Source organism: Hippocampus zosterae, chromosome 15, assembly GCF_025434085.1.
Source record: "Hippocampus zosterae strain Florida chromosome 15, ASM2543408v3, whole genome shotgun sequence".
Taxonomy (NCBI): Eukaryota; Metazoa; Chordata; class Actinopteri; order Syngnathiformes; family Syngnathidae; genus Hippocampus; species Hippocampus zosterae.
The window spans coordinates 17306976-17333748 of NC_067465.1; the positions used below are offsets into that span (position 1 = coordinate 17306976).

At 47.3% G+C, this 26773-nt stretch overlaps 2 protein-coding genes across 7 annotated transcripts in view; one reads left to right on the forward strand and one right to left on the reverse strand.

Moving 5' to 3' along the window:
* LOC127616658 (microtubule-associated serine/threonine-protein kinase 3-like) overlaps window positions 1-1971 on the reverse strand; it is a 69660-nt gene extending 67689 nt beyond the window's left edge. For 2 of the 4 annotated variants that reach the window (XM_052088380.1, XM_052088379.1), the window contains exon 1: window positions 779-1290. In XM_052088380.1, coding sequence (XP_051944340.1) covers window positions 779-864 — 86 coding nt within the window. In that variant the 5' untranslated portion in view covers window positions 865-1290. Of the gene's footprint in view, window positions 1-778; window positions 1291-1874 lie in introns of those variants that run through there. The other 2 variants (XM_052088381.1, XM_052088382.1) reach the window with 2 other exon arrangements.
* A 17818-nt stretch (window positions 1972-19789) lies between these two features.
* depdc5 (DEP domain containing 5, GATOR1 subcomplex subunit) overlaps window positions 19790-26773 on the forward strand; it is a 124350-nt gene continuing 117366 nt past the window's right edge. For all 3 annotated transcript variants that reach the window (XM_052088363.1, XM_052088364.1, XM_052088367.1), the window contains exon 1: window positions 19790-19804. The gene's annotated coding sequence lies outside the window, so the exon portion shown is untranslated. The remainder of the gene's footprint in view (window positions 19805-26773) is intronic.

Consider the following 26773-nt stretch of genomic DNA (forward strand, 5'->3'; position numbering starts at 1 on the left):
ACAAAAAAATGGTGCAGCAACACATGCGGACAGATATCAGTCAAAGTCATGTTAATCCTCTGCAATAAACGCCTATACAAATCCCACTTAAATTCGAGGCAAGGCCCAGCGCACTGCCATTCATTTCAATGTGTTGTTGGTGTGGCCAAGAAATGTATTCAACTTGAATCTCAAGGCCTCATAGTACATATGAGTTGAGTTGCAGGAGAATTAAGAGTGCAAATCAAGGTAATACTGTATTAGTTTTGCTTACAATTCTTGTATCATATGGTTTTTTATATTGTGGGGATGCCCAATAAAATGGCCGGTGAGAGTATGACTCACTCCTACAGAACAACAGTTATCAGCAACAGCGTTTGTCAATACGAATCCATCCATCACCGGTATTCCACTGAAAGCCTCTATATTGGTCAAGGGACATAAGGCAACCACAATCAAGGTTAGACTCGATAGGAACACAACAAGCTCGTTTTACAGGACAACCCAGGACATATACGCTCTGTTTCTTGGGGAGAGCTAATTCCATCTCACAGAGGGGAGCTAACATCGAAATAGCACCGATCGATCAGCACTGGTACTTAGTGGCATTTTATGCGACAGATGGGTGTGAACGCAGACATTTCTCAACTCGGGCGAATTCAACAGCCACACAGAATGTAAGAATACTGCAGCAGCCATCACAAAACGGTTCCAACACACAGCTAATAGCATAGCATTTTGTAAATTTCCCCAGTGTGGGACGAATAAAGGATATCTTATCTTATCAATATCATTTTACCCTTTGGTTCTTTTCATCATGGCCCCGGTAACAAAACTAGTTTTGTAGCTCGGTAGAACCGTCCAGTAGTGGTTTTGGTCAGCCATGCTTGCAATGGCTGTCACCGATAAAGGCAATCCAGATAAGAAAGTTGTCCTTGTCCTCTACAGCCAGCGGCTCATGCCAGATATTCTCCCCCGGGAGGGGCTCCACTGGAGCCAGTTATCTTAGCTTGGTTAGTCGGCAACGTCCGAAGGCACAAATTCGGTCGTTCAGCATCGATAAAAACTCAGCCCCGAACCGCAGCTCGCCAGCTCGGTCATGACGAGTCGCTTCTATGGCCATCCCCGTTCTTCGAGGTCTCCCCTTGTCACACGTTATGCTTCAGGAGAGGTCTGTCCTCGCAAGCATGCGACACTATCAAATGACAACAGCGACAAAAAAACGCCACATCAAGAGTGACAGAGGGGGAAAAAACAAACAAAAACTGCAGTCACAGCAGGGACGCACAGAGCATGCTCAGAGATTTGCGCTGGAGGGTGGAGGAAATGGTGTTGCTTTCCTGTGCCCTCGGACAAAACTGTGAGAGAAACGGGTCACGGCAGCAATGCCTGTCAGGTTTATAATATGTGATGCTTATTACTTATTAATTAAGGAACTTAAATTAAAATCCACCCGTTTTGATTTACTGGTTCCTTAGCATGTTTGTTTTTTATGCAAAAATTACTCAAAGTAATTTCACCAAGTGCAAGTGTCATCAGAATAGTTTAGTTGGATATGAATAATATAGTTTTATGTACATTATGTATTCACATTCAGAAATACTTTGGAGCAACACCAAGTTTATTTCCCTGACAGACAGATTCGAATGCCTACAACAGAGCTCAGGGTCATCATCAGTGGCGGTTCTAGATCAGTTTCACTGAGGGGGCCGGGCTAAAAAGACAGATTCGAAATCTTATTTGACTTTTTATTTCATCAAACTTTGAAAGCATTGTAGTCATAACATTACAGTGATGAGAAAAAAACAGTATTAGGAGGGCTAAACTATCTGCAAGCGTAACAATACGCCGAGTCCATCTGTTGAGAATATTCAAACCAGGGGTGGATATGGTACCAGCCTGCCTTGAAGCTCCTTCTCCTGTCCCCCATCAGGGTCCTGGGAAACTGTTTTAGGTCTGGCTGCATTGGCGGGTCCTCTTTACATCTACTGATGTCTGTGGACAAAGACAAACCATATAAGTGTAAACATTGCTGAGGCACTTGCCACTTAGACATGCACAAGTGTCTAAAATGAATTGATTGATGCTATTTACTAATTGTATTAATTATTTTTTATTGTATTCAATAAATATAAATTAAATTAGAGCTGTCCGTTTAGCGCGTTTTTATTGGCATTAATTTAAATGAATTTTAACGGGATTAAAATTTTTCTCGCGAGATTAACGCGGCACACGTCACAAGCGGATGTTTGTTGCCCTATAAATACACCAGAACAAAACAACAAGCGCGCTGCAGAAGTCCACGCCCATGTCTGTTTTGCCAGCCACGGCAGCACGAGACACCGAAAACGGATACTTAAAGAGTATATGAGTGGAAAGTTTACTTTTAAAAAGTTGCCCGATTGCTCCACTGACAAGACCAAAGTTATCTGTTCTTTCTCTCTGTATCATACAGGTATAAGATGAATGCCACTGACACGATTGTTACTTGTTTGGAACTATTTTGTGTGGAAGGTTACAGTGTTCTGCGTCCATATAAATAGAGCGGGTGGAGCTTCTCTGTGTTTGTCTGACAGTGGTAGCGACCTAGCGAAAATAAAACGTCTCCAGTGTTGTCATCGAACCAAGTGTAGTCATTCTACACAAAAACAGTAGAGAGACTTCCGCACAAGAAGGACCAACACAATCAACATAGCCTGACTGTGTTAGGGGGAGTGACCCCCCCGCCCCCACCTTTCAGAATGGTTTGCCCCAGCAGCACGGGGGAAGTGCGTGCGCTTTTTTGTACGGCGGGCAGTTTTGAATACAGCGGCACATAATGAATACTGGTGTCCGGTGTCTCGTTATTCTTCAACAAACATACAGAAACAGACTGCTGTGTTCAAAGTAAACTTGAGAAAAACGAAGTATGCAACCATGGTTTAACTCTACTATAGGCTGAGTACTAGTTTTGTCACGCTGCATGGTGGTGATGGACCCCAAAAAGCAGGCAGGAGAGAGGAGCAGGGTGTATTTGAAGATGTGTATTGATAAAACACAGAAAACTAAATCCTAAACAAACAAAGTCCAAAGTAGCAAACAAAAATCATGACTGAAGATAAAACAAAAACAGCAACCAAAGCATGACTCAAACAAACATGACAGTAGCAAAAGCAACAATGACCCGACACCGAGTGTGCGGGCAGGAGTCCTTTTATAGGCCTGATTACCTATGACCAACAGGTGTGCAGCTGCCAGGGGAGCTCTACAGTGCCACCTGTTGGTCCCTAAACCGAATCGTGACAAGTTTACCTTAGGTGTGCACTTTATAATGTTATATTGCTCTGTTTTGATTTTATTTTAAAAAGCTGTTAAAGCAGCTGTTGTGTGACAAAATATTGTTTTCACTGTTGTTGATGGATAGTAATATTGTGTGAGAGATTATGTGTGAATAACTGCTCCAAGTGAAAAATATAAAATTGAAAATCGAAATTGTTATTTCAGTAAATATTTGCATTTCGCACATAGAAAACTGATTTATGATTCCATGTTGAATCATGTCAAGCCTGACCAGGGACTAAAATTGCAAATACACTGAAGCTAAATGTGTCACGACTCTGACATGCCGAGTTAAGTCTGTATCCCAAAACGTAGACGTAAACAAGGTCTCCGTAACAAAAATATGTTTTAATGCAAATAATCGCACCGACAAAGAGGTAACATAAAGCACTGGTCAAAACAAGGACCAGAGGGAACATAAAACGAATAACAAAAAGCTAGTGATGGGTCCAGCGACACCGATGAGTTGATGCATGCGCCGGGCTCACAGAGCAAACCACGTTTCGGTGCATGTGCCGCTTCATTACGTCACCTGACTGACACGTGAACTGCACCGGCGCAGTTGAGACTGCATCGGCTACGTTGACACAGTCTAGGCTGGTAATTGACACATCGGCTGCGTTGACATAGTCCAGGCTGCTAATTGACACATCGGCTGCGTTGACACAGTCCAGGCTGCTAATTGACACGTGAACTGCACCGGTGCATTTTAGACTGCATCGGCTGCTTGGCACAGTCCAAGCTGCGCCACTTAGTCCAGGGGGCGTCGACTCAGTGCAGGGGGCGTTGACGCAGCAAAAGCCCGCACAGTGTATCCTAAGGAAGTGCGTCTGGCGACACGATGCCAAAACAAGCCAGACCTCACCCTCGCTCGAATAAAATATGTTTGGGCAATACGGAAAGCACACTGATTATCAGAAAAAATGTCTCCGTCTGACGTCATGTCGGCTGTAATATAATAGGCTATTATTATATGAGAAGTGATTTATGAACGTTTGTACTGTACGTCATACTCCAGTTGATTGAGAGGTCCCGCCTATAAGGGGGAGTTCTAGAAAGTGACTGCGAGTGAGCACACTGCATGTTTGATGACTCTGCCACGTTGCTATTAAAAGTCACATAAAACGTAAACCTTGTCTGCTGACCATCATTACATCGGCTAGGCTAGCTTAGCTGTTGTCGTAGTTCAAAGCTTAATATGTGGCGTGGGTTGGGTCGGCGCCGCAAGTACGTGCGCAAGTACGTCAGCGACGCAGTATCAGTACAGTATCAACACAGTGTGTCATTGTGTCGACACGCCTCATGGACCCATCACTACAAAAAGCGCTTGCACAAAAGGCAAGGGAGAAAAATAAAGACCGCAAATACAAACTAAAACAATGTATCAAAACACAAGCGAAAAGCCAAATCACAAAAACAAAATCGTACTTACAAAAAGCAGGGGTACCGAGTAGTGATGGGTCCAGCGACACCGATGCATTGACACATGCGCCGGGCTCACAGAGCAAACCACATGTCGATGCATGTGCTGCTTCATTACGTCACGTGATTGACACATGAACTACATCGGCTGCGTTGACACAGTCCAGGCTTCTAATTGACACACCGGCTGCGTTGACACAGTCCAGGCTGCTAATTGACACATCGGGTGCGTTGACACAGTCCAGGCTGCTAATTGACACATCGGCTGCGTTGACACAGTCCAGGCTGCTAATTGACACGTGAACTGCACCGGTGCAGTTTAGACTGCATCGGCTCGCTTGGCACAGTCTAGGCTGCGCCACTTAGTCCAGGGGGCGTCGACTCAGTGCAGAGGGCGTTGACGCAGCAAAAGCCCGCCGCACAGTGTTTTTAAGGAAGTGCGTCTGGCGACACAATGCCACCTGCCGAAACAAGCCAGACCTCACTCACGCTCGCTTGTCGAAGTTCGTGTCAGTGCAGACTTCGTGTTCGTGCCTTGCCTTCCTTGCCGATTATGGAGCAGAGACGCAAATCATCCGCCGTGTGGGACCATTTTGATGTCCTCGAGAATAAGGTATTATTTATTTATTTACTCATATCGCCTTCTGTCGCCGAGAGCCGAGTGCCTCTCAGATTATTGACATGTGTTGTACCATTCTAATCCGAATACATTTCAAGGTCATCATCATATCTTGTCGCGCCAGTACTGGATCCATTGCTTGGCAGCATCACTAGTGTCTAAGAGGTCTTGATCTGTGCAGGTGGGCCCCAGTTCACAGTCCCGAAGAATGTGCTCCATTGTTTGTATTGGGTGACCACACGGACATTCACTGCTGAGTGAGAGTCCCCATTTATAGGTGTTGTTCCGAGTCTTGCCTACTCTGGTTCTAGCTCTATTTAATGTCACCCAGTTCCTTTTTGAGAGGGCTGTTCCACTTGGAAGATGTTCGTTTGGGCTTTGGATTGCACCATTTAGTGCAGAGCTGTCCCATTCTCTCCATTTTTTGAGCCTGTGGTTTGTTGACTGCTCAGGATCTAAACTATGGACAGTCATAAAGCTCTTTCTGGACTTCAGCCTTCTTATTGATTCACTATGACCATAGAGGGGGTGTCTTGTGTCATTTTCTTGACTATGCTTTTGTGCCCTTGCATGAATGTCTCTACGTATGTGTGGTGGTGCGATGCCCGCCAATCTGTAGAGTGCTGGCAGTGGTGTTGGTTTTAGTGTGCCAGTAATTATTCGGCATGTGTTGTTCAGCTCAGGATCTATTTTGTGAGCATGACATGATCTTGCCCATGCTGCTGAGCAATATTCAGCAGTAGAGTAGCATAGTGCTAGAGCTGTTGTTCTCAGAGTTTTAGGATCTGTTCCCCAGTTAGAGTTAGCAAGTTTAGCTAATAGGTTGTTTCTCGTGGCAACTTTTGACTTGAGTTTCCTTACATGTTCTGCGAAGGAAAGCGCTCGATCCCATGTGACTCCAAGATAGGCGGGATAGTCAACATGCTCAAGTCTCTCATTATTCCAGTGGATGCTTAATTTTCTATTTGCCTGGTGGTTATTTAGGTGGAATGCACACACCTGCGTCTTTCCTGGATTGGCATTAAGTGAGTTTTGTTTATAATACTCTGTTAGGTTTTGAAGAGCAGCTGATAGTCTCCTTTCGGTGGTTTCAAATGAGCGCGATTGGGTGGCAATACACAGATCATCGGCATATATAAATCTTCGGATGTTTACAAACTCTGGCTGGTCATTTGTGTAGATGTTAAAAAGTACTGGAGCCAGAACAGAGCCTTGTGGGAGACCATTTTTTTGTGTTCGGTATCTACTTTTCTTGCCATCCATTTCTACAAAGAAGCGTCTGTTTGTAAGCAGTGATTGTATGATTTTCACAATCGTTGTATTATGAACAGCTTTGACAAGTTTCAGGAGAAGGATTCTGTGATTTACTGTGTCGTATGCAGCAGTCAGGTCTACAAAAACTGCACCAGTAATTTGCTTGGCCTCAAAACCATCCTCGTTATACTGAGTGAGGTTTAATATTTGGCTACAGCATGATCGCCCTGGACGAAATCCAGCCTGGTCTGGCGATAGTTGGAGAGTACATTTCACATTACATTTCAAGGTAACTCTTAGTTACTTCTTATTCACATTTCATTACAGGTGAAATGTCGAATTTGCCAAGTCGAATTGTCATACACCAACAGAAGCACCTCCACCATGCTGAGGCATTATCGGGCCAAGCATGAGAATGAAGTTCGCGATACACCCAGTATTACGCCAGGTATACAAACGTTCACTCATCTTTTCACGGTTGCTATGTTGATGATTAATTGACAATCAGTAATTATTATTGGTTGACTCTCCACTCCATGTTTGACAATCAAGCTTCCAGGAAGCAGCTGCTCGATCAGGCACTGCTGAACTTCAATATCAAGGACTCCCAGCCCCTCAGCATTGTGGAGAGTGAAGGGTTCAAGGAGCTAATTCAGGTCCTTGAACCCTCATATGTTTAGCCGACGGGAAAGGTCTGTGTGGAAGTTCCATAAAGTAGTAGATGAATCCCATATAATGTTTGCTTTTGGTTTAATTTTCAGACCATCAAGAAAATGGTGGCCGAAAAATATAAGGAGCAACGGGAAAAAGTGAAAATGGAAGTACAGCAAGCTGTGGCAGTGAGTATAACGACTGACATGTAGACCTCTGTGAACATGGAGGCCTACTTGGCACTCACCTGTCACTACATTAATGCAAATATGCAGTTGTGTTCATCAGTGTTGGGAGTACAATATTTTCCACAAAATCACACTGCTGACAATTTGGCCCAGGTCAAGAGGGGCATGATGGAGGACTGGGCCATAACCAACAAAGTAAAGTGTCTTGTGACTGACGCAGCACCGAACATGATCGCATCCACTAGACACCTACAAATACACCACTCAATTTGCATGCACATAGTCTTAAGTCATTAGTTAGAAAACCGTGCGATCAGGTCCCTGCACTGACAGATATTAGGAACAAAGCTCGGCACATTGTTACATATTTTTGTTCAAGCACTACAGCCAAGGAGAAGCTTGCTCAGGTGCAGCAACAGATGGAACGTCCAACCCTGAAACTTATCAATGAGGTGCCAACACGCTGGAACAGTACCTATGAAATGCTGTCAGGGCTGCCTGGTGAGAGGGAACCAGTGTGGGTATCTCTGGCCTCCCTAAAGACAGATTTGGCTCCGCTGATGAGTTCACCATCATAGGAGAAGCACTACTTGTGCTTTCTCCATTCCATCAAGCTACAATGGAGTTGTCTGAAGAGAGGAAAGTTTCAGGTTCGAAGGTCATCCCGATGATGAAAATGCTTTATCATGCACTTGAGCGCCACGCTTCAACCCTGCACACACAGCCAGTCGTACAACTCCACGAACACCTCAAGCGTCGAGTCTCAGACACTGCTTCCAGTTCAGTCTATGAGTGTGTTAACCTTAGCAACACTTCTAGACCCCAGATTCAAATCACTTGGATTCCGCAGTTCCAGGTGCACGGAGGCCATATCCAGATTGCGGGCTGAGTGCATGCGTGTCATCGGGTGCACAATCGAGGCCCAGCCTGGACCATCATCGCAGCCCTCTGCAACTACATCAGGCATGTTACTCATCATTATTAGTTTATTGGAAACTGTTCTAAATGCCAATTTGTTGTTTTGTTTTTTTAGGTGGCCTGTGGAGTCATCTGGATGCTTACTTGCTTATTCCAGTCCTTCGTAGCCGAAGACGACGTTGCGCTCCCCCATTCTTCGATCCCCGCGCTGTTGACGCAGCTGATGCGCACGTTGGTGCGCCCTCAGACCCGCCAGAGTAGCGCAGCCGCGCCCGCAAAGGTCGCAGCGATAGTGGCCGTCCATAACCGGTCCGGCATGTCGCTTCTCCCTGCGCTGCAGGGCCGCCAGGTTGTATGAGGCGTCGTGATGCGCTGCGCCCTCCAGGGTGCGTCGTCGCCACTCCACCCAATCCGATGCCGCTTCCTCCATGTTGGTCGGATCGATGGCGAACTTCTTGAGAGTGACCTTTATGCTGTCTTTAAAACGCTTCAGCTGCCCGCCGCTGCTCCTCTCCCCCGTACTTAATTCACCGTACAGCACCTTCTTCGGGAGTCTGTCCGGTGGCATGCGAACAATGTGGCCGAGCCATCTCAATTGACGCTAGAGGAGGAGAGTCGTTAGCGGTGGGACTTGCAGTCTGCTTCTGACGTCTGTGTGCGGAATTCTGTCCCACCAGTGAATGCCCAGGATCTTCATTAGGCAGTTCATGTAGAAGCGCTCCAGTTGCTTAGGATGTTTAGCATAGGGCACCCATGCTTCTGAACCATAGAGTAGGATAGACACACACACAGCGTTAAAGACCTTAGTTTTTGTGGTAAGAGTTAAGTTCTTGTTGAGGAAGCATCGCTTAGACAGCCGTCCAAATGCTGCAGCTGCCGACCCGATCCGCCTTTGGATCTCGGGTGTGAGGTCGAGCTTCATGTTGACAGATGAGCCAAGGTAGACGAAGTCGCCAGTGTTCTTCAGAGCATTTTCCCCGGAGTGGAAGATAAAGGGGTCAGCGTCGGTGGTCTGCTGCAAAATCTCTGTCTTTGTTGCATTTAGGATGAGGCCAGCGCGGGTATACGTGTCCGTGAGGACGTCAAGGGACAGCTGCAGTCCTGGTGGCGTGTGACTCAGCATTGCAGCGTCATCGGCATACTGCAAGTCCAGCACAGACGTGTTACTGATCTTCGTTCTGGCTTTCAATCTTCTTAGGTTAAAAAGGCTGCCATCGAGACGGTAATTGATCGAGATACCGTCTCGTATTGGGTCGGTATTGTTGTAAACATGTTTCAACATGACAGCAAGGTAGATGTTGAACAGGATGGGTGCAAGGACACATCCCTGTTTGACCCCCACAGCCACTGGGAAAGGGTCGGACTTTTCACTTCCACACACCACCCGGCCTTGCATACTATGGTGAAGGGCCTTTAACACCGCAACAAATTTTGGGGGGCAACCAATGCGTCCCAGCACACCCCATAGGAGCTCCCTGCAGATTGTATCGAAAGCCTTAGCTAGATCTATGAAGGCGATGTAGAGGTTCCGATGTTGTTCTCTACATTTTTCTTGTAGCTGGCGCAAGACGAAGATCATGTCTGCAGTGCAGCGGTCTCTGCGAAAGCCGCACTGTGATTTGGGGAGCACGTCTTCGACTATGGTGGAAAGAAGTCTGAAGAGCATAATGTGGGCAAGGACTTTCCCTGCCGTTGCCAGTAGAGAGATGCCCCTGCTATTTCCGCATGCTGCTGTGTCGCCTTTCCGCTTGTATATATAGATGATGTTAGAATCTTTCCAAGCTTGTGGCACGTCTTCCCCCTCCCATCATTCCCGCAGGAAACCGTGGATATCGTCCAGGAGGGCTTGCCCGCCAAACTTCAATAGCTCGGCAGGAATCCCGTCTGGACCAGAGGCTTTGTTGTTCTTCAGGCCATGGAGAGCAGATTTTGTTTCTTCCAGCGTTGGTGGTGTGCTTAGTTCTTCTCTCTGCGGGAGGGGAGGGATATCGTCGAGAATCGTGGGATCAGATGGGTTGATCCTGTTTAAGAGTTCCCGAGAGTACTCAGCCTACCTTGCGAGTATAGAAGGGCGGTCAGTGAGTAGTTGATCGCCGTTGGCAGATCGCACGGGGCTTACAGAACCCTTTATTGGGCCGCAGACAGCTTTCAGACCATCATAGAATTGGTGAAGCTGATTTTGGTCGGCGTGCTGTTGTAGCTGATTTGCGTAGGAGGTCCACCAGGTGTTCTCCAGCGTTCTTAATTGCCGCTGGGCCTCTGCGCGTTGCGTGCGGAAATTATTCCATGCCTGCAGGGAACCCGAACGCAATGCATGGTCGTGTGCTTCGTTTTTCTTCTTTAAGAGATTCTTGATGGAAGTGTTGTTCTCGCAGAACCAGTCGCGATGTTTGCGACTAGTTACGCCTAGAACCTCTCGTGCTGTTGTGAGGATCCCTTTGCTGGTGTTCTCCCATCTTTCGGAGAGGCTCTGGTCTTCGTTTGATGATGGGTCACTCCTGTCGTCTCGTTGTTGGAGCCATTGAGCAATAGCTCCCTGATACTTGTTTCTGTACCTTGGGTCGAAGATCTTGTTGATGTTTATTGTTGGTACAGCTGGAGTTCTTCTTGCCGGTGGACGGACGCGGATGCGTAGTGAGCTCACAACCAGCCGATCGTCAGTGGATGCTTCCGCTCCACGCATGACACGCGTGAGGGAGACAAATTTCCGGTCCACTTGACGGACGATGACATAGTCAAGCAGATGCCAGTGACGGGAACGAGGATGCATCCAGGTGGTCTTGTGCATGTCACGAAGCTGGAACATGGTGTTTGTTATTGCTAGCTCATGCTCCGTGCATAAAGTTAGTAGGCGTTCTCCGTTTGGGTTGCATGAACCGATACCGTGTTTGCCGATGACTCTGTTCCAGGTCATCCAGTCTCTGCCAACTCTGGCATTGAAATCCCCGAGTAGGAGGATGGAGTCCCTCGAGTCGATGTTACTCAGCTGTTGGCTCAGCAGTAGATAAAACGCGTCCTTGGAAGCCTCGTCGGATGTGAGGGTCGGGGCGTATACACTAAGGAGGGTGACAAAGCGTCCGTGGGCCAGTGGAATTCGCCATCTCATAAGGCGTTCGGAGACACCGATTGGAGACGTTGGGATTGATCTTAGTAGGCTCTGCTTCACAGCAAAGCCGACCCCATATAGTCTTCTGTTGTCATTGGGGAGACCCTTCCAGAAGAAGGTGTAGCCACCTCCAGGCTCCGACAGAGAGCCTTCCTCATGGAAGCGGGTCTCACTCAGAGCCGCGATGTCAATGTTATACCGGCGCAGTTCTTCTGCTACCAGTGCGGTTTTTCTGGAGGGTCGATCTTCGTTGTCCAGGAGCGTACGTACGTTCCAGGTTGCTACCTTGAGAAAGTTATGTGAACTTTTCCTGTTGTTGCGGCCGCTAAAAAGAGGACTCCCGACGGGTGCGGCTACCCGTCCCGGGTTTAGTCTTGGGGCAGACATTTTTCTAGGTCACATTTTCTAGACCCTTCCTCGGAGTGAGGGAGGCAGTGCGGACCCTGAAAAGGGCTGCCTCGTCACTCGGATGCTCACCGGAGAGCGCCGCTGCCCCATTTTTCCAGCAACTCAACGACGCCGACCCGAGCCGCCCACGTGCAGGGGGTGTGCTGAAGGCTTCCAGTCTGTCATAACCTGCCCCCGTCGCCCACCTTCCCCGTCGCCGCAGGACTTTGTCAATGTTGTGATGAAGCGGGGTGAAGGGGAGGGGTGCAAATGGTGTTTGCTGATGTTTTATGTGGAAGGGGCCTGAACAATGCCCAGTCCACGACTTGACCTCACTACCCTTGAGTCAGCGGCAAGGAAGAGTCCAAGACGGCTGAGGGCTGTGTGGTTGCAGTGAGCTGCCGGGTCTGCAGTCTGTCGCAGTCCGCTTCAGGAGGCCAGCCCACCTGGCCCGTTGATTTTCTGTTAGGGTTTTCTCCCTTAGCCTTTCACATTTAGTGTACCCACAAGGCAGCGGGACCAGTTTGACCCATAGCTGGGGGAGGGATTGGTGAATAATCGGGACGTATCCACATCCGTGGGCCCAGCACTCAACACCTCTGGGGCTCCCTCCTGCTCCGAGATCCCTAGCTGATCAGCTGGCATGTTGCCATTACCGTGGTGCACCTCTGGGAGGTTACGCTAGGGTCTTGTCGGGGGAGAGGCTATAGTCTTGCGCATCACCTCGACCTGTGTGATTGTCACACCGCACCACATCTGGATGATGAGGTGGGGAGACTGGGAAGAGGTGGTGCAACAGCATACGCAGTATCTGAGGTCCAGCGGAACCTGGCACAGGGGAATATTACACGTGACCGGCACCCGCTGTTGTACTGGAAGGACCAACACACTTCTTTCCCAAACCTCTCCCACCTCGCAAAGGAGTTTGTACGCCAGCCTCATCCGTCCCTTGTGAGAGTGTGTTCTCCACAGCAGGAGAAATTGCTTGTAAACGCAATAGGCTGAAGTTTAAAACATTGGAGCATCTTATTTCTCAATAAAAATTTGTGAAGTCAAAGCCCACAGGCATCCTCATTCAAATGATCTTCACATTATTTGAACACATTGAATGTTGCAAAATGAATGCATGGATGTGAATGATATTGTATACACTTCATCATCAAATTGATGAATGACCTTACGAAAATGTCTTGGAACAGTTGTAGATGCAAAACCATGCTGGCAGCTACATAATAGATAATAAAAGAAAAATATCCCAAACCATAGGGATCCTCCTAAAAACTAAGGATGTGCTGAATAAGAGATCCTTGTACACATTATACTTTTATTCCATATTTGACCTATTGTGTGGAAATATGGGGAAATGCCAGTAAAACGCACTCTGTTTTAAAACTATAATACAAAGCAATCAGAACAATCACTGGCTCCAAATAGACGGAACCCACAAATCCACTGCTTATCAAATTAAACAATGAAATCTCATGACCTGGTTGACTTCAAAATCGCCCAATTAATGTACAAAGCACACAATAACCTCCTTTGTCAAAACATCCAGCTTTTTAAAATTCGAGAAAGTTGTCATAATTTAAGGGGTACTAACCTATACAAAAAAATCCAAAACACGAACAAACATCACGCAAAGGAGTGTGTCAAGTCACGTGCCCGCCAGCAGGTGGCGGGTTTTTTCCCTCCGCCATCTGCACACCTGTCCGTAATTTCGGGCTGATTATCCTCCTTTATTAAGAGGCTCCGGCAGTCCTCTCACTGCCGGAGAATTCCTTACCGTGCCATTGCTCTCTCGCGCTATTTTCTCGATTGATATTACTCGTTGCCTTTTTGCCTTACGGCCATTACTCTTGTTATTCGCGTTGCATCTAAATTGCATTGCTCTAGATTACCGATTTCTGTACTTCCTCGCTCTTTGTTTTTCCGCGAGCGTTTTCGGTTGTTTTCCTTATTTCCTGGTCCTTATTTGACCAGCGTTTTTTGTTACCGTTTTCCCTGTGGGGCTCTTTCTGTTCGTTATTAAAACCTTTTGTGTTCCATACAAGATCTTTTCGTGTCTGCTTTACCTGGGATCCACCTCGTTATTTTGTTGTGCACGAGGCGATCTCTCATCGCCTCGGGCGCAACGTGACAGAGTGTATCTGTAATAGGTGTAAATCTGTGGAATGATTCTGAAACGGACCAGTAAAATGAGTAACTCTCTTGCTGAGATTAAAAATGAATTCGAGAGTAGTACAAGACAACTACACAAATCAGAATTAAGCTGATAAATTCGATACACTCATGAAATATAGCAATACATCAGAAATACATTGATGAGATTATTTAATATATTAATGAAATGTAGCATCCATTATGAATATGAGAAAATCGACATACACATGTGCTCCAATGAGTATGTACTGTATATACAAACCTAAAGTTGTTACAAACATAAGGGTAAAAGCATTTGTTGATATGTAGACTTTCCTCTTTTGAAAAATGATCAATTCATATCTAAGAAGGTGTAGGACTCCGGGTAGGTTTTTTACTTCTTTCTACTACTTTGAACACATATTTGTGATGATAACTATTTTCTTTTCCTTTTTTTATATCTTACCTTCACTTTTTGCCAATTTCAGAATCAGAATCAGAATCATCTTTATTGGCCAAGTATGTAGAACACACAAGGAATTTGTCTCCGGTATAACACGCTGCACTAGTATCATCGTAAACAACAAAATCATTGAACCATTTTAGAGTAACCAGTAGTTTTGTAGTACCATTTTGTGGTGCAAGAAGAGTGACTATGTCAGTGACTGTTTAAGGAGTTAATGGCTAGAGGGAAGAAGCTGTTTAAGTGTCTACTGGATTTGTTGCGCATGGATCTGTAGCGTCTGCCTGAGGGGAGTGGCTGAAAAAGGTGGTGGGCAGGGTGCAGGGGATCCAGGAGGATTTTCCGTGCCCTTGTCTTGATTCTTGCAGTGTGCAAGTCCTCAAGAGTGGGTAGGGCGGTGCCAACGATTTTTTTCTGCCGTCCTAACTGTCCGTTGAAGTCGGATTTTGTCCTTTTTTGTGGCGGCCCCAAACCAAACCGTGATGGAAGAACACAGGATTGATTCGATGACTGCCGTGTAGAACTGTCGTAGCACCTCCTATGGCAGGCCATGCTTCCTCAGCAGCCTCAGGAAGTACATCCGCTGCCGGGCCCTTTTCAGGATGGAGATGGTGTTGACTTCCCACTTCATGTCCTGGGAGACTGTGATTCCCAGGAACTTGAAGGTCTCGACGGTTGACACAGGGCAGTTGGATAGTGTGAGGGGCAACTGAGGAGAAGAATGTTTCCTGAAGTCCACGATCATCTCTACAGTCTTGAGCGTGTTCAGCCCGAGGTTGTGTCGGCCGCACCACAGCTCCAGCTGCTCCACTTGTTGGCGGTACGCAGACTCGTCGCCGTCTTTGATGAGACCGATGACCGTGGTGTCGTCTGCGAACTTTATGAGTTTGACAGCTGGATCTGTTGAGGTGCAATCGTTTGTGTAGAGAGAGAAGAGCAGTGGCGAGAGGACACATCCCTGTGGGGCTTCAGTGCTGGTGGTGCGTATTGATGATGTTGTTGCTCCCAGTCTCACCTGTTGTGTCCGTCCCGTCAGGAAGCTGAGGATCCACTGGCAGATCGTAGGGGACATACCGAGGTGGAGTAGTTTGGGGGTGAGGAGTTCCGGGATGATGGTGTTGAACGCAGAGCTGAAATCCACAAACAGAATCCTTGCGTAGGTCCCTGTGCTGTCGAGGTGCTTGAGGATGTAGTGCAGACCTATGTTGACTGCGTCTTCCACAGACCTGTTTGCCCGGTAGGCAAACTGGAGAGGGTCCAGCAGGGGTCCAGTGACGTTCTTTAGGTGGTTCAGCACAAGGCGTTCAAAGGACTTCATGACCACAGACGTCAGGGCGACAGGCCTATAGTCGTTCAGTTCCGATGTTGCCGATTTCTTGGGAACTGGGATGATGGTAGACTGTTTGAAGCAGGATGGGACCTCACACAGCTCCAGGGATCTGTTGAAGATTTGTGTGAAGACCGGAGCCAGCTGGTCAGCGCAGACTTTCAGGCAGGAGGGGGACACTTTGTCGGGCCCCGGAGCTTTCTTGATCTTTTGCTGCTTGAAGAGCCGTCTCACGTCCTGTTCGTGGATCTGTAGTGGAGAAAAAGAGGGTGGGGGGGGTAGGTAGAGTGGTTTCTGGTAGAGGTGGGTGTGTGTGGGAAATGGGGGTGTCCTTTTCAAATCGGCAGAAAAACATGTTTAGTTCATTAGCAAGACCCTTATAGTTCACAGTTTGGGGGGATGGCATTCTATAGTTAGTGATTGCTTTCAGGCCATTCCATACAGATGCAGAGTCGTTAGCAGATAACTGGTTTTTCAGCCTCTCTGCATAGCTTCTCTTTGCGATATTAATTTCCTTTGTCAATTGGTTTCGGGCATGTTTGTACAGTGCCCGATCTCCACTTCTAAATGCGGCCTCTTTCTCTTTCCTGAGTTGCCTGAGTTTGGGAGTAAACCATGGCTTGTTATTATTGAAGGAGCGGAACGACTTCGTTGGTACACACATGTCCTCACAGAAACTGATGTATGATGTTACAGTGTCTGTGTATTCATCCAGTGTGCCCGTTGAAGTTTCAAAGACGCCCCAATCAGTGCAGTCTAAGCATTCTTGTAGAGCTAGCTTTGCTTCATCTGTCCATTTTTTCACAGTCTTAACAACCGGTTTAACACATTTGAGTTTCTGTCTGTATGTAGGTATTAAGTGGATTAAATTGTGGTCAGAAAGACCCAATGCTGCACGGGCGACCGATCGGTATGCATTTTTGATTGTTGTATAGCAGTGGTCTAGAATGTTGCCTTCTCTGGTGAAACAGTCGATGTGCTGCTTATATCTGGGAAGTTCACGGTTAAGATGTGCTCTATTAAATTCGCCCAAAATGATCAGGGGTGACTCTGGGTATTTTAGTTCGAGTTTGTTTACTAGTTCGGCTAGCGTTTGTATCGCCGTTGTTGGGTGACAATGTATGCCACTGGTATTATCGCTTAATGTTTGGTGCTATTTTGTGTGGAGGGATACCGTGTTATGTGGTGTATACAAATAAAGGGGGTGGAGCTTCCCTGCAGTTCGCTTCTGGCAGTGACGATGCATTGAGGCACGTTGGGTGTTCAGCGACTCAGTGGTAGCGACCACAGAAAAATACGAAACGTCTCCAGTCTTGTGCCTAGAACATCGTGTAGTCACCAGCAATGATGCCTACACGTGAACCGCGAGAGACTTCCGCAGTAGTAGGTTCAACAGGTTATGGGCCCAGGTGGGTTGCAGGCACAGCGGCGCTCCATGGGAGAGGATTACCGCCGCGATTTGACGGAGATGAGGCCCGCTATCACATCTGGGAGGCAAGGCTCCTAGCATACTTGAAAACCATCGGGCTAAAAGATGCTATCCTCGGGTGTGACGTAGCTGCGGGATCCAGCGAACAGGCCGCAACAGAAACCGAGTGGAGAAACGAACTGGCATATGCTGAACTGTGCGGCTGCTTGGATGATAAAACATTGACACTCATCCTGTATGAAGCACCAGAAGATGGTAAGAAAAGTCTGGAAATATTGAGACGCCATTTTGAGTCCGAAGAAAAGCCGAGAATTGTCGGGCTGTACACAGAGCTAACCAATATGCTAATGGTTAACGGCGAGGAGCTAGCGGACTATCTAGCACGTGTCGAGAAGCGAGTGGCTGCGTTACAAAGAGCTAAGGAGAGCCTAAGCGATGCACTATTGGTGGATATGGGTTTGAAAGGACTCACGGATGAGTACAACCCGTTTTCTGTGCATGTGACTCAAACGAGGGAAGTGTTAACCTTCGCTGAATTCAAGACTAGGCTGAGAAGTTTTGAATGCACCCTCCGCTACCGAAGCAGGCCCAGACCAGATGAAGTAATGACCGCCAAGTCATTCAAGCCGAAGGCCAAAGAAAAAGACCAAAAATACGTCTTCAATGGAGAATGCTTTATTTGTGAAAAAGTGGGGCATAAAGCAAGAGACTGCATGAGTAAGGATAAGAAACAACACAAGCGAAGGACAAATGCTGATAAGAACAACAAAGTGGCTGCAGTTATGGACGATGCGGAAAAGGTTTTTTTGTGGCAGAGACCAAGCCAAATCTTCGAGGGAAGAAGAGTAAACAGTATTGCTCCGGGTGAGTGAATGGCGACCCAATGGAGCGCACCAATATGGACTACTTGTGGACAGCGGTGCTTCTGCCCACATCATCACCGACAAGAACGCATTCACCCGATTTGATGAGAGTTTCCGGCCTAAAGATCACATCATGCAGCTGGCTGATGGGAGACGGATCATCGGAAGTGTCGAGAAGAAGGGGGACGCACAAATCAAGCTGGCTGACAGCAGTGGACGAGTAGTGAGCGTCAAGATCACAAATCCACTCCTCATCCCGGGATACCCGCAGAATATCCTTTCAGTGGAAGCAGCAACTTCGAAAGGAGCGAAGTTCAACTTTGAGAAAAATAACAACAAAATGATCCTTTCAGATGGGACAATATGCAAGATGAATGTAAAGGACCGAATGTACTATCTTGACATTGTCACAGAAAATTTTGCATGCAGTGAGGACTCCTGCAATGCATCTTTAGACATGAAAACATGGCATGAGATAATGGGCCATTGTAACTATGGTGATATTGCTAAGCTTGAAGCTATAGTAGAAGGTATGAAAATCAGTGACAAAACTAGACCTAACCAGTGTGAAACCTGTATTCAAGGGAAATTCACCCAGAATAGAAACAGGAAAAGTGATGCGAGAGCTAAAGAGCCATTAGGGCTGGTACATACAGATCTAGGTGGGCCTATTGACCCAGAGTCATTTGACGGGTACAAATATGCCATCACTTTTACTGATGACTTTTCTGGAGCTGTTTTCGTATACTTTCTCAGGAACAAAAACATGGCAGTTGAAACTACAAAGCAGTTCTTGGCAGACACAGCACCGTATGGTAAAGTAAAGGGAATGAGATCGGATAATGGGACAGAGTTTGTTTCAAAAGAGTATCAATCTCTGCTTCGAGATAATGTGATAAAACATGAGAGATCAGCAACATACTCCCCACATCAAAATGGGACAGCAGAGAGGAACTGGCGCACATTGTTTGAGATGGTGAGGTGTATGCTGATAGAATCAGGCTTACCCAAAGAGCTATGGCCATATGCAGCCAGAACAGCAGCAGTTATACGGAACAGGTGTTACTGCAAAATAACAGGGGAGACTCCTTATTTCCTTTTCCCAGGAAAACGGCCAGATATGTCAAAAATGAAATAGTTTGGTTCAGAATGCGTGGTCTATGAACAAAACAAAAAAAAGCTAGATCCAAATGGCAAAAAGGGGATCTTTGTTGGTTTTGACTGTCATTCACCTGCTTATTTAATCTATTTTCCAGAGAAAAAAAAGGTTCAGAAACACAGACAGGTCCACTTCATCACAAAGACCGTGACTGAGAGTGAGACGCAGACTGAGAAGACTCAACTGGAGGACCACTATGTAGAGTTGGGTAACTATTAAGGGTGTGGAAAATAATCGATATTAATCGATACATCGATGCGCACGTCCGCGATCCGAGTGCATCGGCTCATTCACTGGGTACGACGCGATTGACGGGTGAAATCGCGATTCATCACGATGCATTGATGGGTATCGGTGAAATCGCGATTCATCACGATGCATTGATGGGTATCGGTAAAATCCGATTCAATCGCCGTTTTATTCATGTTAAACGTCACATATCTGCCCTTTCCTAGGCGCAATGAATGCACCATCATTGCTTTGCGTTTTGTGTTGAATACGGACGGTAGCCGTGCGTCACATACAGTCCAGTACACAACGAGCGAAACATTATGGAAGTTAGCGCACGCAGCAGCAAGGAAAGTACTATATTTAATGCAGCCGCAACATTCAAATCTTATGTTTGGAAATACTACGGCTTCGAAAAGAAAGACGGAAAGCTTGATAAAACCTCTGTAATTTGCAAGGAATGTCGCACTAAGAAGCCATACAACGGCAGCACCACAAATATGCAGACCCACTTAAACCGATGGCACCAGATCACCGACAAGTTTCCCTCCCGCTTCCCCGCCCAGTTCCTCGTCGGACACCGGAGAAACTCTTGGTAAACCAGGTCAGGATCAGAAAAAAATTGTCTCTTATTTTGGGAGTCCCCTTGCAACTTACTGTGACCGCGCAATGGCTATAACTAAGGCCACTGCTTATTTCATATGCAAAGACCTCCAGCCTTAGCGTGGTGGACAACGAGGGTTTCAGACAGCTCGTGCACGTTTTGGAACCCAGGTATAAAATACCAGACAGGTCTGTGTTCACTTACAAACATATTCCCGATGTGTACAACAAAGTGAGAAGTGAGATCACTGTGTCGCTGAACAGTGCGCAAAGAGTTGCACTTACAGTGGATGGGTGGACATCTTGCGCTATAGATTCATATATATATATATATATGAATATTTAATATAAGACACTCAGTGAGAGTCTGTTTGTGTTTACACTATAGCAACAGCTGTGAGTCTCAGGTGCCAAATTGTTTACATTTTCTTTGTTTTTTGTTTGCAACGGCCTTCACCCTGGGCGGGTTGAACCGGCTTCTTCCTTGGCGCGCACGACATCCCTGATCATGGCGGCCCAAGCGCGGCGATCCTGTGCCAGGTCAACCGACAGCTTCAGCCAGTCCTGGTTCCACCGTCTCAGACCCACCACCAAGGGGCCGGAAAGATACGCGAGGTCTTCTTTCATCGTGGTGGCCCAGGTCTTGACTTGTCCACCACGCCGCTTGCGCCAGGCTGGCAAAGGAGCAGGAAGGAGAACATCCCTGATCAACTCGCCCTCCTGGTGGCGTGCCGCATGCCCGAACCAACGGAGTCGGCGTTGCAGGAGACACGCTGGTAAGGGGCTAAGGTGCAGGCAGCGACGAAGGTCAGCAGTGTCGACCCGGTCCGATCGGCGGCGGCGGAGAATACGGCGGACGCAATCGTTATCAAAGACTTCCAGCTTGCGCTGGTCAGCCACTCTCATAGGCCAGGTCTCACAGCCATAAAGCAGGATGGTCCGCACGATCGCCTGGTAGACACGCCCCTTTGTCACTGCCGAGATCTCGCACCGTCCCCACAGATGGCGTTGTAGGCGCACGAAGGCGGATCTGGCAACCCCGATGCGATGCACGACTTCTGCTTCTCCTTGCCCCGACGGAACCACAGAGCAGCCGAGATATGTGAAGGAATCAACATTTTCCAGGGTCACGCCCTCCAGTGACAGCGACCGTTGGTCAGCTGGGTTGGTGAGGGAGGACATGATCTTGGTCTTCGAGGCGTTGATGCGCATTCCAACGGTCAGGGCCGTTCGATGGATTTTCATCAGCGCGTTTTCAACTTCCTCGAACGTGTTTCTAAGTAGAGCGATGTCATCTGCGTATGCCAGGTCCGACACTGCGACATCTCGGCCGACCCTCACTCCCTCAAAGCCATGGAGAGCAGTGTTGAGAATGTGGTCGATGGCATAGTTGAATAAGGTTGGCGAGAGCGCGCAGCCTTGTCGGACACCCGACCGCACCTCAAAGGTTTCTGATTCGCTGCCGTAGGCCCGCACTCGGACTCGGGTTGACCGGTAGTACCCCTGGATGAGCCGAAGCAGTTTCACAGGGATCCCGTCAGCCTTCATGATCATCCACAACACACCCCGGTCAACTGAATCAAATGCTGCGGCAAAGTCGATGAAGCACACGACTGTTGGTTGTTGGTAGGCCCATCGTTGATCCAAGGTGCGACGCAGGCTAAAAATCTGGTCTACACATCCCCTTCCGGGGCGAAAGCCACCCTGAGTTGGGCGAGTCCGGTGGTCACGGGCCATCTGGAAGCGTTTCAGCAGAAGGACGACGAATGCTTTTGCAGCCACATCGAGAAGGCTAATGCCTCTGTAGTTGGCGCTCAGCTTCTTGTCTCCCTTCTTGAAAAGGGGTATTAACACTGCTTCGCTCCAGTCATCCGGGATGGTCTCGGACGTCCATACGGCGTTGTATACGCGATGAAGCCACGCTGCGAAGACGTCAATGTTGCTTTTGTAAACTTCCGCCGGGATGCCGTCTTCACCTGGGGCTTTATTATTCCTGAGCTGAAGCAGGACGCCTCGAATTTCGTCTACCGTAGGTGGGTCCGAGCTGCAGTCGTACTCCTCATCAATTGCAGGAAGCACAGGCGCCAACACTGGTGGTGGGTGATTGAGTAGGACTTCGAAGTGTTCGCGCCAACGTTGCAGCCGTTCCTCTAGGGAGGTTATCACAGAACCGTTCACTGTGCAGATTGTTTCGCTGACTCCAGCGGATTTCCTGCTGGCCTTCTTTACCAGCTGATAAAGCTTGCGGGTATCTCCCGCAGCGGCGGCCCTCTCAGTTTCTTCGGCAAAGTCGCACCAATAGGCATTTCGATCTGCCCGAATCGCCCGAGTGGTATGTCGCCGTAGTTCGCGGAAGTTGGCTGCTCCCGTTAATCGCGCAAGCCTGGATCGTTCTGCAAGGGCCAGAGTGTTTTCAGTGATCCAGTCACGGTTCTGGCGTTTGGTGGAGATGAGGTGTGAGCGTGCAGCTGCAATGATGGTAGATTTGAGTTCTCGCCACTCCTGCTCTGGCTCATTGGAAGCCGGTTGCAGTTGAGCGAAGCGGTTTTGGACCTCCACTTGAAAATTCTTCCCTCCATCCAGCTTCAATTTCGCGACATCAATCCGCATGGTGCGTTTTGAAGGGCGATTAACTTTAAGTCTGATGCGAAGGGTAGCACGCACAAGCACGTGGTCGGAGCCGCTCTTGCCTCCCGTGTCTGCTCCACGGTACGCCCGTGCGTCGAGGACTGAACTCGCCCAACATGACCGAACCAGTATGTAGTCAATCTGGTTAGTCGTCCGCCCATCGTTCGAGTACCAGGTGACTAGCTGATGTTGGGGGTGTTGGAAGCGTGTATTCATCACGACTAGGCGATTTGAGGCGGCGAAGTTAACGAGCCGTTCGCCATTGTCGCAGCGTCTTCCCAGGGCAAAACGCCCCAGCACTCGTTGCGTGGTGTCAGTCGCCGGTCCGGTGCGCGCATTCCAGTCTCCTGCGATCACCAAGATGTCATTGGAGGGGATGCCATCGACAGTCGTCTGGAGCTTATGATAGAACTGCTCCTTGTCCACGTCATCAGCGTTCAGCGTGGGCGCGTATACCGCCACGACAGAGATGTTGGCAATGGCACCCCTCAAGCGCACCCTGGCAAGGCGGGGGGAGATGGGTTCCCACCCCAGCAGTGCAGCCTGTGCCTCGGGAGCAAGGGCAATTGCAACGCCGTGCCGGCCGCTGTTGTCCGTCACTCCACTATGGTAGAGGTTGTAGACCACATTGACACCAGGGACCTTCAGCTCTCGCTGCCCGGCATCAGGGAGGCGTACTTCAGAGAGGCATGCCACACTGACGCCATAGTTGTGAAGTGACCTCATGGTGAGGGCTTGGGTCCCTTCGTCGCGCAGAGTTCGGACGTTCCAGCAAGCAATTTTGAGGCGCTCACGGCGTCGGAGGAGGTGATGGTGGAGGGGATAGTGGTGCCCGACTTGCACATTTATCACCCACCCCGTCGAGCTGAGGGCAGGCGCGTCGGTTCCCGCGGACGCCGTAGCTCGAGTCGTAATTGCAGTCTGTCGTGAAGTCATGAAGAAGTTTCGTGGGAATCTATTGAGAAGCCGGGTCCCCAGCCCTGCTTCTACCAGAGCCTTCTGTTGGCCGGGTAGATTACCCGTTCACCCCCCTACCACGATGAGGTCGAAGGTTGGAATTTAAGGGGGGACATTTTCTTTGCACAAAACCCAATTGTGAAAGGGCTTAAATAAGTTGTTTTACAAGTTCTACTCTTTATAAGGAATAAAGTGGTATCCTTTTTGTAATACCATACTGAATTCCATCTTTTTAAAAGCTTTTTTTCTTTGCTTATTTGCATCATGTTTAATTGCACAATATCGCAACAAATTGCATTGTATCGTATCGTATCGCATTGATTTGAACTTAATGTGTATCGAATCGTATCGCATCGTGACGACAGTGAAACGTATCGCATCGTATCGCCAGAAAATTCCATGTATCGTTTAAGTATCGCATCGCTGGCAGTGGATCGTGATGTGTATCGAATCGTCCTCAGTGCTGAGATTCACATCCCTAGTAACTATGCCTAAAGCAAGTCGGTCACAGACAGAATATGCAGAAAAAGATTTTGACACAGAACTAGAGCTTAAACCTGACTGCGACACGGACCCAAACAATGATACTGAGACTCCTTGTACTTCTGGTAGAGAAAGGAAGACACCAAAATATTTAGAGGATTATGAATGTGGAGTAGAAGAAAATGAGATCACAATTGATTACTGCTATAGAGCAACGGTGGGATTGCCACAAACATTCTCCGAGGCAATGGCATCCCCAAAGTCAGAAAAGTGGAGAAAGGCTATGATAGATGAGATGACTTCTTTTAAAGAGAACGACACTTTCACCCTTGTGCCATTACCGGAGGGTAGACAGACAGTGGGGGGAAGGTGGGTGTACGCTTTAAAGGAGGATGACAAAGGCAATGAAACATAAAGCGAGATATGTAGCCAAAGGGTACAGTCAGAGAGAAGGACTTGACTATTCTGAGACGTTTTCGCCGACCGCTAATCTGACATCACTGCGACTACTGATGCAGCTTGCAGCACAGTATGACTTGCTCTTAAACCAAATGGACGTGAAGGCAGCATACTTACATGCACCTATTGACTGCGAACTATACATGGATCAACCTGAAGGTTTTTGTGTGAAACAAAAGGATGGTGTACAACTTGTGTGTAAGTTAAACAAATCCATATATGGCCTCAAACAGCCTGGGAGAAATTGGAACATAATGCTCCATGAGTTTTTACTTGCGAACGAGCTTGTACATAGTCAAGCAGACCACTGTATCTACACCAAAATGTCTGACAAAGAGTGTTAGTGTGGTTAGTGTTGTTAGTGTGGGTCGATGTTATCATTGTGGCTGCCAGGAATGAGAGGTGTTTATGCGAGATCAAAGAGAAACTCAGGAGTAAGTTTAGGATGAAAGACCTCGGATGCCTCACTCATTTCATTGGGATTGATTTCGAGCAAAATGTGGGCTCAATCACATTAAACCAATCCAGATATATTGAGAAAATATTGGAAAAGTTTGGCATGTCTGAATGCAAAGCAAGAGCCACTCCAAGTGAAATCAAATGTGACCTGGCTCCAGAAGGGGACAAAACCGATCAGAGGAAATACAGAGCAATGCTGGGCAGCCTCACATATATCATGACCTGCACTAGGCCTGATATGAGCTGGATTGTGAGTAGACTATCTCAGTATATGTCTGATCCAAGAGAAAAGCACTTGACTGCATTAAAACATGTGTACAGGTACTTAAAAGGAACTCAGAACCAGGTACTATGTTACGAAAAGAGTGACACACAAATTAGAGTTGGTAGGTTACTCCGATGCCGACTGGGCAAATGATAAAGAGGATAGAAAGAGCACCACAGGCTATTGCTTTAGTCTGGCACAAGGGGGTGCTATTGTCTCATGGAAGACAAAGAAACAACAGACAGTTGCACTTTCAACTATTCAGGAAGCACTGTATCTTACACAAGTTTTGAAAGACTTCCATCCAGGATTTCAACAATCCACGAAGATATTCGAGGACAATCGGGGAACGATACGCCTTGCCAAGAACCCAGTGTATCGCCAAAGAAGCAAGCATGTGGACATTAAATACCATTTCATCAGGTCCAATGTTTTGCTGAAAAGAATTGTTTTGATGTATTGTCCAACAGATATTATGGTAGCAGACGTGTTCACTAAATCTCCTACAAGGGCAAAAATTGAAAAGTTTAGACCCTATATGTTCGGTAACTAATGCAATGTTAGTGTATGTGGCACCATCGAGTGGGGGTGTTGGGTGACGATGTATGCCACTGGCATTATTACTTAATGTTTGGTGCTATTTTGTGTGGAGGGATACCGTGTTAAGGGGTGTATATAAATAAAGGGGTGGAGCTTCCCTGCAGTTCGCTTCTGGCAGTGATGATGCATTGAGGCACGTTGGGTGTTCAGCGACTCAGTGAATAGTGACCACAGAAAAATACGAAACGTCTCCAGTGTTGTGCCTAGAACATAGTGTAGTCACCAGCAATGATGCCTACACATGAACAGCGAGAGACTTCCGCAGTAGTAGGTTCAACAATTTTATGTATACAGTATTATAGTATTATTCTATAATTTACTGGTTGTAGCATGGTTACTTTATGAATAAAACATTCGTCACAAGATGTAGTAATGCTAATGTTAACTGTTGGTAGAACTCATGATGACGTTTGTTAAATTCTTTCGTCAAATTGATCGTAGATTACACATGCATCGTCTTGGGAAGAGGATGTCAAGCCACATCAATACTTACCTGTATTAATGATTACCAGTCAATTAATCTTTGCAGTGTGAGATTGGAAAAAATACTCTGATGATGCCACATGAGTACACCAGTTTTTGATGCATTTATTTTTTTGGAATAAACCTGGAGTACACAGCTGCTGATGTAATGTTCATTGTTAATGCATAGTTTTCAAACATTGATCCTTGAAACATTCTAATTTTGAGTTTCGGAATTCTTGATTATGAATATCAGTCAAAATAGAAAAATGGATTCCCATGATGAACGTTTACGGAACCCAACATTTGTTATCGTGGTTTCATTGGGTAATCCGACGGAACCGAAAAACGGTTACCATGAATTTCCAAAATCCTCAGGCCTGCTCCTGAATTATTTAAATTTTTGC